The 19,132-nt window shown below is 34.9% G+C and overlaps 1 protein-coding gene across 18 annotated transcripts in view; it reads left to right on the forward strand.

Annotated features, from left to right (window-relative positions):
- raskol (Ras GTPase-activating protein raskol) overlaps nucleotides 1-19,132 on the forward strand; it is a 605,213-nt gene that overhangs the window by 558,008 nt on the left and 28,073 nt on the right. For 11 of the 18 annotated variants that reach the window (XM_069833949.1, XM_069833953.1, XM_069833958.1 and 8 more), the window contains 9 exons: nucleotides 7,084-7,205; nucleotides 8,355-8,449; nucleotides 8,776-9,000; nucleotides 11,020-11,121; nucleotides 11,235-11,419; nucleotides 12,486-12,655; nucleotides 14,550-14,971; nucleotides 18,486-18,634; nucleotides 18,745-18,911. In XM_069833949.1, the coding sequence (XP_069690050.1) occupies nucleotides 7,084-7,205; nucleotides 8,355-8,449; nucleotides 8,776-9,000; nucleotides 11,020-11,121; nucleotides 11,235-11,419; nucleotides 12,486-12,655; nucleotides 14,550-14,971; nucleotides 18,486-18,634; nucleotides 18,745-18,911 (1,637 nt within the window). The remainder of the gene's footprint in view (nucleotides 1-7,083; nucleotides 7,206-8,354; nucleotides 8,450-8,775; nucleotides 9,001-11,019; nucleotides 11,122-11,234; nucleotides 11,420-12,485; nucleotides 12,656-14,549; nucleotides 14,972-18,485; nucleotides 18,635-18,744; nucleotides 18,912-19,132) is intronic. The other 7 variants (XM_069833952.1, XM_069833954.1, XM_069833963.1 and 4 more) reach the window with 3 other exon arrangements.

Here is a 19,132-nt window from a genome sequence, read left to right on the forward strand (position 1 = left end):
ACGGTTGCAGTATTGTCTCTGATGCGGTCATATGTCTGTATTTGCGCTGTCTGCTCCAGCCATCGAGTTCGTGACGTGATCAGTGACGTGGGCTTGTGTTTGAAACTAGACGACCCTATCAAAAGGGCAATCAACCGTCTTGTCATTGTTGTGGAACCCACACATTCCTTCCCACCCATCAGGTATTCAGCATTTCTTAGGACTACAAATTACATTCATTACTTAATTTAAATGCATTGCCGTTTTGATATATATATTTTTTTCATTTCTTATTAATAATAATAATAATAATAATAATAATAATAATAATAATAATAATAATAATGAGTTTATTTAACCTGGCAGAGTTAAGGCCTTAAGGCCTTCTCTTACACTCAACCAGGATTAAAACTTGCTTACACAGTTGAACATAAAATGGATCGAAATTAAGTAATTACATACTGATACAATTTAGGTACATAATGAGATCAAAAGAGGCAGTTACATGAAGTTTACCTCATAAAATAAAAATAAACATAGTGAAATACATATTAATGTTGTTAGAATCAAATACGAATCACATAAAAACAGAAGCCGATAATTCAATAAAAAAAATGTACACAGTAAAAATAAAAATAAACACATTAGTATACATATTAGTATTAGATTACAATTAAGTAGGATTTACATAATTAAACCAGAAACCGACAATTGAATAAAATGTACACAAAAATAGATTAATAATAAAAAAACAACACAGTGGGATACATATTGGCGTTAAGTAATAAATAAACACGATTTAGATAATAAAAATAAGAATAAAAAAATAAATACAGTGGAACACATTCCATTAATACTCCTACTTGTGAAAATGATACAGATTGGCCTGCAATTCAGTGTCTTTGAAGAATCTTAAAGGTCAGAGAAGAACAATTTTTGAAATTATATACAAATGTTTGGTCGTAACTTACATCCCTATATGGTGATAAAAATTTGAGATTGAAAAATCTCCCTCCTCAAAGATTGAAAAATCTCCCTCCTCAAAGATAAGCAAAAGCTGGCGAAATATTGATTATGAATTTTCCAGAATTCAGCAATTAATTCAATTAATTTTGTACGAGATAGATCTCTCACTCGATTTATGAAGTTGCGAAATCATTAAATATCACTGAAAACATTTATTCTGGGAGTCATTTTTGTTCATTTGTCATTTCAGGCTCAAAATTAGAGAACCTGACGACAGTGCGAACTGTATGTCTGGGGTTAACTTATGACTAGGAAGTATGAGTCATTTTGCAGAAGTTATTTCACTAAGTAGCTTGAACATAAGTTAGGCCGTAATCTTTACAGGGTTCCCATCGAGTAGGACAGCATGACTTTATTAACAGCATACACCGCAATCCTGAAAGAAGCTAGATAATATCTATACCGTACGATATGATGTGGTATAAGAAAACATTCTGCTGCGGTTTCAGGACGTGACCCAATTTAGTGTACACTTTCCATTATGTCATTCATTCAGACGTTCTTAGTAGACCTAAATCTATTTACATTAATAGACTGCCAGATAATCTACGTAGGCTATTTAGAAAGTAGGTCTTTGTATAGACTAACTTGTTTTTGTTGTGTTTTTACGGTGTTCTGAAAATATATCTTCACAGTTAAATTATTTAGGTAGCCTACCTTATTTTATTTATCTTCTAAAAATATGGCAAGCCCATAGGCCTAACAAAATACTTTCTTATGGAAATATTTAGCTGTAATTTATTCCAGAATGGTATTTGTAATAATTACATGGCTTTTAAAGTTATTTTACTTCCACGAGTTAAATTTCTCCGATCATTTTATCGGGGGTAGAGAAATTAGGTTACTTCCTAACCTTTAATACTTGTTCTGCTAGGTGACACTTGTCTAATGAAGAACTAGAATCCGAGACAGAAAAACGTGATAAAATGCCATCACACGCGCATTTTCGGTTTCTGTCCGATGGTGGTTGGATGTTCTAATAATTTCCGCTTCATTTACACGCACCATTCCACAAAAGGCAATCTTAAGTAGGTGACTTGCTGAATTCTGTGTACAAGTTAGCAGTTTTGAAATCGGGTCTCTTATGAGTAATAGGCTATTTTGGCGTCATTGCCTTCAGCTTTAATTTTTTTTTTTAGCGTCATGGAAGTTGATGTCTTACTTCTTCATTCAACAGATGGGCGTTTAATTGATACATACACATTATTTAAATAAAAAGTCTTTGTATCAGATTGTAACATTTCAAGTCTTCTAAGTTTGTCTTGGTATGTACTGTAGGCCTAATATAGGGCCTACATTTATTCGTCTCCTGCGTTTAGGTTAGGCCATATGTTATAAGAATGTGAAATCATGATTTGAGAAACAGGCTATGTGGCACGAAAACATTGAAGCGGATAATGATTGAGGTTACTATTGCCTGATGTGCATTTTAGTACAATTTTGGACAACAGATGCGTTTTTTTAGGGGTGGAAGGATTGCGAAATTTTAACCTAAGGTTAACTAACCCATCAGTGTATCACATAAGCCTACCATGTCGTTTTAAGCTCCACAACTGCCTGCAAGCAATCCATATAATTAGTGACAGTTTTTAATTCGAACTGCAAGGATAATTTGAAAAAATTCGAAATATCCAAAATTCTAATTAATCAGTAAATTATAATTTTTTTTAGGAAGTCAGTATCGGTAGCAGAATTATACTAAATGCTGCCATATTTTATCTATATCCATGCAAAAAAAGGCTACCAGTAGATAGAAACAGTCACTGATTAATGGTGTCAAATCTGTTACGCCTAACAGTTGCTACCTGCCTGTTACCTATATTTTATGTTGTTTAAGTATAGAGAAAAACCTTTAGGATATTCTCTAGACACTATTTCCGTTGAATTCAATCAACACCTGATTTCGGATTATCTAAATGTAGTCTAAGCTTTGTAAATTGGAATTACCCGTAGTGTGAATTAACATTGGTTTGTATACGAATTTCAATTGGAATGAACATTTATTCGAGTTATCCAATGTTGAATTAACCAATCTCCACTGATGTGGCATAACTCGGTACAGAAGTAAGAATGTAGGAGTTGTAATTATTTATTTATGATACTCAACCATTTCATAACAATTACTGAAAATGTTGGGCATTCCATTAAAATAAATTTCGCGTTAAGACGGAAGTTGAAATTTGTCAGTTGAGTTTGGTCTTAATATTGTCTTGCAATATGGCAGTTGTAGGTAGTTAAATTTAAATTTTCTTCCCAGATGAAAATCCCACGGTGTGGGAACGAAAGAATGATTTTCAATTTCAACCCCCCCCCCCCCCACCAAGTTATCACCTAGCGTCACCGTGTAATTTTATCGTCTAAATTAGACTCACTGCTTTTCTTATTTTACAATTATGTGTAATTAAGTCCTGCTGGGAATTGCGATATCAGGGAATTTCCTGTATTCTGTTCCAACGACAGAATTTTAACATCATTATTTTATATAGGCCTACTAGCTGCTGTTCTAGCAAGTATCAAGGCCAATTCACACGGGGATAGTTTACAGGAGTCAAGTGCTTGAAGCAACTCGACTTTCCTTCGACTTTCCTCGTGTGATATGGTCGAGACAGTCAAGTTGTGACTTGGTGGTCAAGCAGAATTTGAGTTACCGACTGGTCAACTTTTGTGTCCACTTTCCCGTCACGTAATCAACTTGACCACACTACTTTCCTCGTGTGAATGCTAACTTGTAGCAACTTGCAAGCAGATATTGGATTTGTAATTCGGAATTATTCAAGCGACCTCCTGTTTTTAAGTTAGGCCTACACCTGGTTAGAGGCCAGTGGAATATGCTTCTATAATAATTTTGGATCCTCGTTGCAGAAACAACGTTCATTCTATCTAGTTGATACAAATTAAATTCCTTCTGTTCCTATATTATAAGGTATACAAAATACCTTGTCCATTCCAGTACCCAACTAGATTACTGAGATGAATTTTTGGTTTCCATACGTACAATGACACAAGAACGACTTACTCGATGATATTTCTCAGAAAAATATGAACAAAAATAGTACTGATTCCGTTGAAATACGCAAACTAATTCCATTTTATATTCCTCCAAATATATATATAGAAGAAATTTGGTATTTAATATCTCCAGATTGAGAGAAATATAAAAACTTTCTTCTTGTTTTGGCCCTGCAATTTATTACCGGTATCGATTTATTAAATTTCTGGTTTTTTAATCATAATAAGCAACATCTCTTTCATGTTTCCATTTCTTTTATTTCTATTGCTAATGAGTTGCATATATTAGTACGGTACCTATTTTATAACTGCTGAATCATTATCAATAATTATAAATTAAATTTATGTGAAGAAGGTGCTTTGACGGGCATCTAGCCTGTGTACCTACTTTCCTGTAAGTCATAATAAATAAATAAATATACCGTATAGACATATTTTTAAAAGCACATGAGATGTACGAACTGCCGTAGGCACGAGAAAACTTCAATAATAATAAAAATTAAAATTAAACAAGAGGCAATTACTTCAGAAACTTGTTACGAAATTTAAGGAACAAGGTGTCCAAAACATTACTGTAGAAGTGGTTCGTAAAAAAGGTAAAAAGAAACAGAGTAACTTTAAGCATACAACATCCAGCGCGCGTTTTTTACGTGTGGAACATGGTTTCAAGTTTAGAGGCTTCAAGTACTTGACTCCTGTAAACTATCCCCTTATGAATAGGATAACTTTGCGTAATGACTAATCACTCAACCCCTTATTGTCTGCAACCGGCTAACTATTATATAAAATGGCGCTTATCTGCAAATATACGAAATATAAAACCACATGTTGCACGTGCCGAGTGACAGCAGTTGCCGGCGCGCATCTTTGCGTATGACACTACATTAGTGATTGCTAAATACTATAAATGTAGGCCTACGTTTCTTCCAGGGTCCCCTTAGACGCGTGCCAGTGGACGGATATCATTCAAATATTTAAAAAAAAGTAGGTTAACTACACTATTAAAAGTGTTCCCTTCAGATGCGAGTTTGGTGTGTAAGAAGAATCTCACAGAATCTTGGAGGTGACTTGTTGAAAAATCTATTTCTGTAACAATTATTTTTATATTACTCCTGTCAGTAAAGCTTGATTTATACGTGTAGATTGATGTAAATATTGACAAATCGTACATTGCGAGTTCCTTGCATTGCAATTTGGAAAATTATCCACGCATTTTATTCCAAAAACATCATCAAATGAATGCTAGTTCTTTTGAGTCCTGAATATAATATATTTCAAATTGTGTGATACTTGGTTTATCTCTGGTGATATTAATTTCACTTCTTCAGAAGTATTAACTTATTTATCTGTGAGGGTGTTAAGGAATATCTCACAAGTCACATGTGCCGGTAAAATAAGTCTATATTTAGGGTAATACCTTAAGATTTCTACCTAATTTCGTGTTTTTAGAAACAGTCTTATTTCGCATAACTATATTATCTGGCCGATTAGGTTTCTTTTTTGTTGTTAATTGAGACTTGCTCAACGGGTCAGATATGGCCCGCGGGCCGCCCATTGGAAATAATTGCTGCTCTACACACAATAAATACTTTTATTCATATATATAATAAATATTAGTTTTCATGTCGCCTTTACCTACTTGCCTTGTTACATGAAAAGTAACCAGCATGGTATGCATCCGATGGGATAGGCCTAATGGCACAGCGTGTAAGATATTTATGAAGTGAAAATAAACCCGTATGGGATAAGTAAGCTATCATGTGTACATGCGAAGGGAATCGTTTTGTGAGATCCAAGGTCTTCTATATTTGCTTGCAGCCATTTCTCACTTTACATGGAGAAGAAACCTAATGATGCTTCCAGCTCTTATCTTCTCTCACAGTTTTATATTACTTTACGACTAGTTTAGCAGGTATGGTGTAGGTTTCAGTTTACGTTGTAAGAGTTGCAATGTATGTCAAGCCTGGCCCTATAAGCGGCAGCTTCCAGGTCAAGCTTGCTTGCCCTCCTTCGTCTATTGAAGTCAGACCTGTTAGCAGTTTAGTCGCTTTCGTCGTGTGTGTGACAGTGATTGAGGCTGTTCTCTTCAAGAATTTCGTATTTTGACGTGGTGTATTTTGCTAAATATCAGAAGTAATGTTGTTAGTGTATAATTAATTACATATACCCAAGTCGTTGACGCAAAAATAAATGAACGTGTGTGATAGTAAATAGGCTGGAATATAAAAGTTTGAATAGTATCTCCTTATATATATTGCGGGTTGTTAATTTTTACAATCATTGTTTCATCAGTATGCCTATTGAAGATAAAATTATGTACACAAAGGCGACTTGTGACAACTGCGTATCATAAGACTCGGGCCTATTCTTACATTTTTAGGACGCAACTTTCCTTCTGCATATTATTAAATTACTTTTATCACCTGTTGAAGTTTGTTTCTAAGTTTAAGTTCTAGATCTACTAGATAGATACTTTGTTGTCACATCACTGTGTAGCCTATGTGGCATAGGTTATTCAGATATGAAATTGTTAGTTCGAAGTGTTATAGGTCTAGCATATACTGTATGTACGTATATTATTATTATTATTATTATTATTATTATTATTATTATTATTATTATCAGTGCATATGATGGATTTGATGTAGTATGGAAGAATTTCTGTACATATGCAGTTTTCTATGCATCGTAACTAAGCTTGATGGGGGAAAGTTGAATAACGTGCTGTGAAAAGGTGTTTTTGTGATGCAGCATATCTTTGCTTAAGACGACATTAATTAATCTATACATAACATCAGTGTCTTTCGTTACGTAAGTTGTGATTTAAATGTTATATATATGCGCCTATATTATATTCCACTGCATGGACTTCATAGTCATAACACTGTAGCAATATTTAAGTCGTAGAGCTACAGCAACAAGAAATTAAATACGTAGACTTGTAATAATCTTCCGTGTTCGAAGTTCATACTGGTAAAGTTTGTGCAAACAGTCTAAGCCTAGGTCTAACCTAATTTTTTATGTAAGTGATGTTGATGTGTATTAATTGACAATTTTGTTTGCTTGCAGATACATCCTATGAGAAAGCGTGTAGGAGGGGCAGCGCTCCAGCCACTCCAGTGCTGGGTACTCGTGCTCTCGAACTCACACCCTCCAGGATAGTTGTAAGTTCATCTAGAACTTTTTCTTTGGTACGTAAATCACAAGTAGTAACAAGAAGTATCGGCTCGATTAAATCATTGAATGGGAGAAAGAGTAGAAGTGCACAATGTAAATATAAATTACGGTTTTTACTTATTATCAAGATTACCAATCCACACCTGTGGAATAACGGTTAGCGCGTCTGACCGCGAAACCAGGTGGCCCGGGTTCGATTCCCGGTTGGGGCAAGTTACCTGGTTGAGGTTTTTTCCTAGGTTTTCTCTCAACTCAATATGAGTAAATGCTGGGTAGCTTTCGGTGCTGGACCCCAGATTCATTTCACCGGCATTATCACGTTGATCTCATTCAGACGCTAAATAACCTAAGATGTTGATAAAGCGTCGTAAAATAACCCAATAAAATGAAGTCAAGATTACCTTGTTCTAGGCCTGTTAACAGGATTGGGCCTATATATTTGAATACGAACTTTATATTTGGCAAATGAAGTATACATTGTAAAAATACAATTTAGTTTCTTTACAATTGCGTTACCAATGAAAGGTAGGATGCACAGTATTTACATTCTTAGCTTCTTTTCGAATCAGAAAGACAAACAAAAGACAATGAGCGGCGATGCACCGGAATAAGGGTGGAAAGTTGCTGTAAAAGTGGTGGCTGATAGAGACGCGGGATCACAATCATCCTTGTATGTAACCTTTTTGGTAGGCACATAGATAGGAAGCGTGTTTTCTTCAGGTCGAGTATCAATGATAGGTTAAGTTTGGTTAGCTTAGACTTTTGGTATGCGTTGCATAAATGCGTTTTGGTCGCTAAGTGGGTATGATAGTTATCCCATATCCACCTTTTATTGGTAACACAATTGCAAAGAATTACCGTAACAGTTTCTATGAGAGTGTAAACATTGACGAAACCATATAATTTTGGAATTAATCTCAATTATGACTCATTTGCTCATCTCTATCTTTTGTGAATTCATAAAGAACGCAAGATTATTGTATATTAAGAAAAATATTTTAAAATTGAACAAATCTGAAATTAAAATTTACCAAAAATTATTTTTTTTTGGTCCTACAGAATATATCTGTATTAATTGAAATTACCATGATTTATGCCCAGTTTTTAGAGCTATTTGGTAACTAAGTACTGGTATTTAATTAGGTACATTATTTCTTTTTCAGAACTTTTTTTCGAAGAGGTCATTCAGATCTAATCCTTTGAAGAGAACCAAAAGTGTTACGAAACTGGAGAGGAAGCGAGTTCTGGACAGTGACGGGTAAGTGTGCTCAGTTTCTTGGACAATACATTGTTTGTTGTAGGCTAAAGGGTTAGCAGGAAATTCTCATGTACTTGGTAGACCTTGACTAGACGTAATGTTTTAATTAGAATTAAGATGTATACAGCAACTAGTAACAATGCAGATGACTTACGTAATTTCTGACATTAGTCATGGTAGCAGAAACCTGTTTTGTGGCTTTGACAATCTCTGTAGAATTAATGCACTGGTTTGTACCTAATTTGCTGTTCTCTTCCTGCTGCATGGGAGAGTAATCGAGTTGGGAATGTTAACGTGGGAGACGGCAACATATCCTGTGCTTTCAGTGTTCCGGTGCCACCAAGGCTGCGCACGTCTCGATCTCACGAATCTCTGCTGTCCGGTCAGAGTGTGATGCAGACTCTGGACTTAGGCACGGGGGGCGTTGAGATCAAGCCCCTGCACCCGTCTGTTTTGGGCAGGGAACATTGTTTCCAAGTGACACTTCCTGCTGGCAACCCACGATACTTCTCCTGTCGGTCAGCCGATGAGCGAGACAAGTGGGTGCACAGGTCAGTGCAGGGCCACCTTTCTAGCCTTAACGTGTCAATCCTTTCTACTAACATGTAGTGTGCTGGGAGGGTGGCAGTGCTTTCTTATCTGTGCTAAATTTGTATGCGTGTGTAGTTGTCTTGAGTGGCAGTGTATTAGATTTCATAAAGTGTGGGAGGAAAGAAGCAGCCTGCAGCACAGATAGTCATTTTTGGCCAGTGGAACATGTAGGCCTACAGCTTGATAGAGAATCAGTAAGCCCAAATTTCTGTTTTTGCTCACAGATAATTAATTAAACATTCATTCTTGTTGCAAGGATTGAATGAACCTGTGAAAATTCTCTGGTCTCATATTTTATGTGCGAACAGATAAAAACCAATACTACTGCACCAAGGCTTGTTCTCTCCTGTGCCAAATTTGTATGTTTTCGGTGGTGGTGCACTTTTATTCCATAATGTATGGTGTAATGTGTCTTTGATATCATACAATTCTATAACATGTACCTAGCGAAACTTCTGTGTTAACTGTGTAATTAAGTTGTGTTTTGTATGGCAATTCCGTGTGTTGGGTGGTAAGAAGGCTTTTTCTCTTCACACAAATTTAAGTTTATGTGATCTAATGTCTTAGCTGGCATAAAGAACAGACATAATTATGAACGTATTTAAGAATGTTGGATTTTACATCTTTCTCAAGTGAAAACCTTCGATAGAAGAAAAAATGAGATGTCGTAGTTAAGACTTCTAGTTTAGTTGCAGGTGATACATGACTAGTTACAAATAAGTATCTGAAGAAAGCAGAAACACATCAAGAATGTCACCAATACTAACATTAGTCGAGAGAATAACACGAGCTTGTGGGAATGTTGAACAAATCAGATTTTCAAAAAACTAACAAAAATTGAAAAAGACAAACCTTTTAAGTGACACAAATTGTTCTGTGTCAGAAACAGTTGTCAGCTTTTGGGGATTACTGACATAAACATCTGAATGTTGTTGGTTAAATCATATTTTATCTAAAACTATCATTATTAGGCATTATAAAATTTTGATAGTTTGGCGCTGTCCTAAGTTCATTGCATGATTTTGTTTTTGTGACTCACGGACAACTACTAAATGCAGGCGAAACTGTCAAAATACAAATTCTACCCCTAAGTCACAAAAGAATACCTACCCACATTGGAGTGTATGTATTTTGAAAGCAACTAAAATAGAAGATGGCAGAGTATTATTCACTTGTCTACCTTGCTCCTGGCATATGGGAGAATTAGCTATTAATTGTGGTAAGATAAATAATTATGAATGTGGAATAAAACTAAATCTAAAATAAGTAGTGTAGAACTTTTCAAGATTTATTTTTAAAATAGATCTATACCGTACAAGAATTTAGTGAAGTTTGCTTTCCTTTGTCACTAGACTTGTTCCTGAAACAACTTAATGTAAAATATGTAGGCCTATGCAAGATCTGCTAGAACTTACTTTACAGAATAGGAATTGATTTGTAAAGGTTAAAATACAGACTCTCTTGCTTGCATATTATTGATTATGTGAAGAGTTTGGCTGGCTGATATTGCTATTCACATACGGGAAGGGGGATTCGAGAGATATTTACATGATAAGAATATTAGTGTAGACTGTCACTTGCAACACGATAAAGAGGACTGTATTGTGATCAGAGAAGAGTCAGATAGAAGTGCTGCAGATGAGAGATTTAAGGTGATGTCAGTCACATTAAAATATGCTATACAGTAAATTAATTTTAAGGGAAGTTTGGGTTTAAGTTTTTGATTGAAACATATTACGAATTTACATACTACATGGTTTCTTTCAGTCTCCAAATCACACTACTCCCAATAAGTCAAAATGTTCAGACATGGTATTCTCCATGGATATCTTTCATTATTAATATCTGTTTATTTTACATTCATCTACTTGTTTACTAAATATGATACGAATAATGGCAGGAATAATTGAAGTATTTGCTAATTGTCATATTGCATGAGCTATAAAATATTAAAGTTAATTTTTTCTTTATTTTTGCAGTTTACGCAAGTCTGTTCAACCAGATCAGGAACATGTGCGACGCACAGAAAATTCTCTCAAGATCTGGATTCTCGAGGCCAAAGGAATTGCAAATAAAAAGAGGTAAGTTGTTACTAATGTTATATCTCTTAATAACTACGGGCTTTTGGGATCCCATGAGAAACATTGGCATTGTTGACTGTTTAGAATTTTAAGCATTACGTTCTTGTTTGCAGGTACTTCTGCGAACTATGTCTCGACAAGACTTTGTATGCTCGTACGTCATCGAAACAGAAGGGGGACATGTGTTTCTGGGGTGAACACTTCGATTTCCACAATCTGCCAATGGTTAATGTTATTAATGTGAACCTGTTCCGTGAAGCTGATCGCAAGAAGAAGAGGGACAAGAATGTACTGGTTGGTAAGTAACACGAAATTGTGTATGATCTGCAGTGTACAGTGAAACCTCTCATTCACGGACATCGAAAAGGGACGTTTCAATCTGTCCGCATCTGGGAGGTGACCTTTATTGGGAGGGAAGATCCCCAATCTAACAGTAAATTTATAATATGCGTTATATTTCCCTTCACGCTTTAAATTGATTGATTGATTCATTTATTATATTCCATAGATCTTATATGAGCAATGAAGCTGTAAGATGTGGAACAAGTCAAAATTTTACAATAATACAATTACAATTTTTACAATATTTTACAATTTTTACAGTTTTACAATTTAGAGGTGAGGTCCGAGGATTCGCCATTACTATAGATTAATTCTAAATACAGACTACTGTACTACAGTAAATTCTTTGGGACTTTGAACTACAGTAGATAAGGCCGAAAAAGGAAAATACAGTACTGTGCCATGCAATATTATTCTAGATGTACAGTTACACAGTACTGTGATTTGCAGTTTTCAACTTAACCTTTACGTTTAGGTGCCATGTCCCTCGAAACAGAACTGGTTGAAGTGAAGAGAATAATCTTACTAACCCTATCATGTGTCGAATATAATTTCACGATCGCGGAAACCTTGGACTCATCAGACAGGTTAAATTTTATGATTTTGTTTATCCACCCACTTCCAGTTAACAAGGGTAGCCGGCTGGGCTAGTGGTAGCGTACGAGACCCTTATTGTCTTCTTTCATGTTAAAGAATTTCTGTACAGTTCTCAAAACTAAATTTTCCATTTTTGTAACACATTAGGTCTTGAAATCAAAGTTCTTTCCGCAGTCAAGAGGTAAAGCAAGCTTTAGGACTGTGAAACAACTGTCCGTGTCTAAGAGTGTCTGTAAACGAGAGTGAAATTTATCATTAATTCTAAATTATTTCAATTGAGACATAAAAATCTATCCATGTATGAGGAGTGTCCGTATCTTGGGGGTGTCCGTAAGAAGAGGTTTCACTGTATTTCTTATTACTGATTTAGTAATATGTAGCTGTCTTCTGCACACATTAAAATATAGTGCCTTCTCGTTTTATAGGTAGTGTAAGCATACCAGTTCACGAAGTGACATCCCGCTACCTGATTGAGAAGTGGTACCCTGTGCTGTCTGACAAGGGAATGCCAAAGGATCCACCTGCTCTGCGTGTAAAATGCCGTTTCCAATCTGTGGATATTCTTCCTGTTCAAGTGTACCAGGAGTTCTTGCAGGTGAGAATTAAATGTTTTATTTTTTAGTAACATACTCAAATTTACCAAATATTGCAGCTTTTCATCTTTATCATCTGCCTCAATCTCGTCCTTCATGGTTTGGATTACAGTAGAACCTCTATTATCCGTGGTAATGATGTGGGTGGAGTGAACGGTTAATCGAAAAAATCGGATAAACCGTACCATAAAAGTAAATTTAAAAGGCATGATGGGACCGATAAGCTAATATACTATTAGTGACAATTAAAATTTTATTTCATGTGCCGTCTATGCTTATCCTTATTTAACAAGTATATTGGTTATACAATATTTTGTTACATAATATATCAATTGAACGTTTTCGGCTCTATAGAGCCATCATCAGAAACAAGTAAGCCCATATGTATAATATAAGTACACAGTATATTGCCGTACAAGTAAACTCAGTTAATATTAATTAACATGCTTCTGTATAAAATCGATGATTGTATGGCAATAATTACATTATAAATACAAAGCGGCTATGTGGGCTGTATTAGAGTGTTAAAATTGTTAATGATAAAATTACATAAAATACTTTAAAATTATTATAGCCGCTTTTTATTTATAATGTAATTATTGCCATACAATCGTAGATTTTATACAGAAGCATGTTAATTAATATTGATTGAGTTTACTTGTACGGCAATATACTGTGTACTTATATTATACATATGGGCTTACTTGTTTCTGATGATGGCTCTATAGAGCCGAAAACGTTCAATTGATATATTATGTAACAAAATATTGTATAACCAATATACTTGTTAAATAAGGATAAGCATAGACGGCACATGAAATAAAATTTTAATTGTACCATAAGAGGTTTCGTAATTTCCACTGTAGTCTTTTGTTTTAATGCACTATATAGGTAGTAGATTAGAAGTTCATTAATTTAAGCCTGGTTTTAAACGACGGGTTTTTAATGGCTGAGAAAACTTCTAATGACTGCCGTCTGTGGAATGATAGGAATAGTACAGGTCTCATGTTGTAGAGTTACATACTTAGTACACCTTATACTTGTTTCTTTTATTAAATTGCGCACAATTGTAATTTAAATCCCGTATTCTGATACGAGATGAACCACAGTTTTTCTTTTCCCGAACCACTCACTTACGTGCACTTTTTTTTTTTGCAGCAAACACGTTTTGTTTTGACACCTCTGCAAGAAATTTTGCATAGAAGTTAAACAGTACGGCCACTCGAAGAGTAGACCATACTGTGTAAGGGTAAAAGTTTGTAAATGAACACTAGATTTAATTTGTAATTCAGTAAATATAAAATATTCTTTGTTTCTCTATGATAAATTATCTAGTTTTAATTATTCAGGTAATCTTTTCGTACTTTGATTTTATTGTAATTGTAAATTTAATACTAACTGTAATATTATTTGTAATTGTAAATGTAAATTTAATACTAATTGTAATTTTATTGTAGTTGAAATCTCCTGGTAGAGAGGCAGAGAAGGCCTGACGGCCTTATCTCTACCAGGTTAAATAAATAAATACTACTAATACTAATACTACTTTGTAGAAAAAATTCGTACTAAAATACTGTACAGTACTTCATATTTTTTCTGCATCAAAAACAAATGGGGGATGGGGGGCGGCGAGAGAAAGACAGTCGGATAATCCACCAATCGGTTAATAAGGTGACGGATAATCGGGGTTCTACTGTATTATTAGTCCATTCCAGTTTTAAATCGATTGGATAATCATCTTCATGTCTAAATTTTTCTCTTCACTCAGATGGTATGTATAGATTGCTCTAAGAATTGTAGTTTTACTTCCGTATTTCGTGATGGATTATTTCTGTGGCATAAACATTTGTTGCTACCGTGTACTGTAGTTGTAAACTGTGTGTATCCTTTGTTCAGTTCCTGAAGCTGGAGTACAAGCCTCTATGTGAAGCCTTGGAGCCTGTGATAAGTGTGAAGGCCAAGGAAGACATTGCTACAGCAATGGTGCACATCATGCAGCGAGAGGGAATGGCACAACAGTTCCTCGCTGACATCGTCATGATGGACATCGATAGGATTGATGATGAACGCCTGACATTCAGAGGAAACTCCCTAGCAACAAAAGCAATGGAGGCATATCTGAAGCTGACCGGCGATCGCTACCTACAGGAGACACTTGGGGAACTTGTGAGCTGGGTGCTCACCTCTGGCCAAGACTGTGAGGTTGACCCTTTGAAGGTGGCCAGCGTAGCCGCTTTGCACAAACAGCAGGACAACTTGAGGGCTGCTGTGGAACTGGCGTGGTCACGCATCTTGAGCTCTCATCAGAGCTTCCCTGTGTAAGTCCCCTTCATTTTTAATTTGCGTGCTTGTTAATATAGAGAAAAAATGGAAGTATAAGGGTACAGTGCATCAGTTATTCATAGATTTCAAAAAGGCATATGACTCGGTTAAGAGAGAAGTTTTATATGATATTCTTATTGAATTTGGTATTCCCAAGAAACTAGTTCGATTAATTAAAATGTGTCTCAGTGAAACGTACAGCAGAGTTCATATAGGTCAGTTTCTGTTGGATGCATTTCCAATTCACTGTGGGCTAAAGCAAGGAGATGCACTATCACCTTTACTTTTTAACTTTGCTCTAGAGTATGTCATTAGGAAAGTCCAGGATAACAGAGAGGGTTTGGAATTGAACGGGTTACATCAGCTTCTTGTCTATGCGGATGACATGAATATGTTAGGAGAAAATCCACAAACGATTGGAGAAAACACGGGAATTTTACACGAAGCAAGTAAAGAGATAGGTTTGGAAGTAAATCCCGAAAAGACAAAGTATATGATTAAGTCTCGTGACGAGAATATTGTACGAAATGGAAATATAAAAATTGTACATTTATCTTCTGGAGAGGTGAAGAAGTTCAAATATCTTGGAGCAACATTAACAAATATAAATGATACTCGTGAGGAAATTAAACACAGAATAAATATGGGAAATGCCTGTTATTATTCGGTTGAGAGGAGTTTATCATCCAGTCTGCTGTCAAAAAATCTGAAAGTTAGAACTTATAAAACAGTTATGTTACCGGTTGTTCTTTATGGTTGTGAAACTTGGACTGTCACTCTGAGAGAGGAACATAGGTTAATGGTGTTTGAGAATAAGGTGCTTAGGAAAATATTTGGGGCTAAGAGGGATGAAGTTACAGGAGAATGGAGAAAGTTACACAACAAGAACTGTACGCATTGTATTCTTCACCTGACATAATTTGGAATATTAAATTCAGACGTTTGAGATGGGCAGGGCATGTAGCACGTAGGCCTATGGGCGAATCCAGAAATGCACATAGAGTGTTAGTTGGGAGGCCGGAGGGAAAAAGATCTTTAGGGAGGCCGAGACGTAGATGGGAAGATAATATTAAAATGGATTTGAGGGAAGTGGGATATGATAGAGAATGGATTAATCTTGCTCAGGATAGGAACCAATGGCGGGCTTATGTGAGGGTGGCAATGAACCTCCGGGTTCCTTAAAAGCCAGTAAGTAAGTAAGCTTGTTGATATAAAGGAATGTTGACAGTATTTAAGAGTTAATAAATAGTGTTACGTCTGTATAACAGCCATTCCATGCTAAACTGAGCCTGGACATTATTTTTTAAAGTCTAGTATTTCTTTTTGCAGACTAATAATAATAAATTCTTATTATTTATATTTTACAGCAGAAATAAGTTCAACAACTTAGTTCACTCTGTTTGTGTTTATTTAATGAACAAACGTGAAGTGTGCACATGCTGAATTTCAATGTAAAAAATGATCAATGTTGACAGTCCTTAAATTGTTCCCTCTTTCATCAATCAGTTAATCTGTTGCCATCTTATCTACAGCAGTAGTTTTCTTCTTCATTTTAGGACTTCATTCTAAAAGCAAGTGAGGTAGATAATGAGTTTTAATTACGTTAATGGTAACAGTTGTGTGTGTCACACCCATCTCAAAAATTACTCTGAAGTTAGAATTATTAATAAGAAACTATAAAAGAAATAAAAGTTTACAGAAGTAAGGTTGAGTCACTAGGCTATACAATCTGAATATTACATTTGCTCGATTCAGAATTAAGACAAAAAAGCGCGGTTAATATCTGTCACACCCATTCTACAGCGTCTGAATGAGGTTATTAAACTGTTTTTACTACTATTTACGGAAAAGTAAATAAAATAAAATATAGTTGAATTTTGTAAGAGACTTCTCTGGTTGTATGTGTTCATGTCATATATGCTCATTCTCACAAGTAAGGATAGTTTTTTTGTATTGTATTGTATTGTATTGTATTTATTAACATGCCAAGGCATTCATACATGCTTACAGCTAGAATATGGAACAAGTCAAAAAACTTAATACTATTATAAAATCTTAATTTATAGTCACAGTCTAGATGAAATATATACAGACGAGATTTACAATATTGTCAACTAGTACAACACATAGTTTTAGTATCAATTTCATGAAGTGTTATTGAATGTCAAGTATTCACCTACAGAATAGAAGGCGTGAGAAATTAGGTACTGTACTTCTTTAATTTGGCCCTAAATAATTTTATGTTTTGAGTTTCATTTTTTATATCGATAGGGAGGCTATTAAAAATGTTTACTGCCATATAACACACTCCTTTTTGATAGCACGATAGACTTGCCGATAGAGTATGAAAGTCATTTTTTGACGTGTATTTATGCTGTGAACTGTTGAATTAGTTACAAAGTTTTCACGATTACATACGAGGAAGATTATTAATGAAAAGATATACTGACAAGCCATGGGCATTATTTGTAGTTTTTTGAAAATAGTCCTACAAGATTCCCTAGATTTGGCACCTACTATTATTCTAATTACTCTTTTTTTGTAATAGAAATATATTGTTACTATCTGTGAAATTTCCCCAGAATATTATTCCAAAACTCATTACTGAGCGGAAGTATGCAAAGTATATTGTTTTTAAGGTATTGATATTTACTATCTTTTGCATATATCTAATAGCAAAACAAGCTGAATTTAGTTTGGGGGTAATTTCTTTAACCTGATTTTTCCAGTTTAACACATTATCGATTTTTAAGCCAAGAAATTTGGTCGTTGTTGTTTCTAATAGGGATCTGTTATTAATTATTGAGCTAGAAATTTGCGACGTTGAATTTGGACAGGATTTAAATTGAATTATGTTAGTTTTGTTACAATTTAATACCAATTTATTGACTGAGAACCAGTCACATATTTTGAAGAGAATTTCCTCTGTTGAAGATTGGAATGTGTTGGAGTTATTGGCTGTAATTACTATACTTGTGTCATCTGCAAATAATATGGGATGACCTACATCTTTTATTAGGGGGGCAAGATCATTTATAAACACTAGAAAAAGTAAAATATATATGAATTTTGTTCTTGCTCGAAACATAATAATATATTTAAAATCTTTTTCCTCATATTATTCTTCGTAGAGAGAAAAGTGTAAAACATCAAAACAAAATTGGAGAAAGAAACTGAATGAAAATGAATCCAAAAAAAGTTTACTTGTTTAAGGAAAGGGAGAGATAGGAAATGCAAAAAAAAAAAAAAGTTTATCTGCAGACATGAACAAACTGAAGACCAAAGAATGTAAGGAGGCTGAAACGCAGCAGACAAAGGCTGGAATTGGAACTCCTGAGCTTAAAGGGAACCATTGTGATTTAATGTTTATTTCTTTTAAACCAGCCATCTGTCTAGTCAGTCTTAAATAATCTCTTCTTTGCAGTCACTTGGTATACATTTCAGTAATTTTATGTTTTATAAGATGTTACGATCTGTAATTCATTTTGATATTAATTGTTTGGATTGCAGTGAGCTGCGAGAATGTTTCCATATATTCAGAGAACGCTTAGCAGTCATGGGACGAGAAGATATCAGTGATAATCTGATATCAGCCTCCATCTTCTTGCGCTTCTTATGCCCAGCAATTCTCTCTCCCAGCCTCTTCAACATCACTCATGGTAAGTGTTCATATGAAACGTATAGTTACTTTGTAATAGAAGTTTTTGTACATATTGTTCAGTGGATATTGAATCATTTGTTAATGTGTCTCATTTATATTTAATTGCAGAATATCCCAATGAAAAGGCTGCCCGCAATCTCACTCTTGTGGCCAAAACACTCCAGACTTTGGCTAACTTCACTCGCTTCCAAGGTAAAGAGAACTTCATGGAGTTCATGAATGACTTTCTGGAACGTGAAGCACCACAAATGAAGAGTTTCCTACAGCATATTTCGGTAAGTGTTAATACGTCTGAAGCCCTAACCTAACAAACTGTTCTGTGAACTGGCGTTGTATTATAAGTACCGTTAGTGAGTTGATTCAATGATTCTGAGTTAAAATCAGTAGGCCTATGCTTCGAACTTAGATAATAAATAAACTTTTATTAAAATTTCTCACTTATCAAAGAATACATTTACTCTAGATCTACCCTGTGGAGGACATTGTTAGGAAATGA

This window comes from Periplaneta americana, chromosome 8 (genome assembly GCF_040183065.1).
Source record: "Periplaneta americana isolate PAMFEO1 chromosome 8, P.americana_PAMFEO1_priV1, whole genome shotgun sequence".
NCBI classification, from domain to species: Eukaryota; Metazoa; Arthropoda; class Insecta; order Blattodea; family Blattidae; genus Periplaneta; species Periplaneta americana.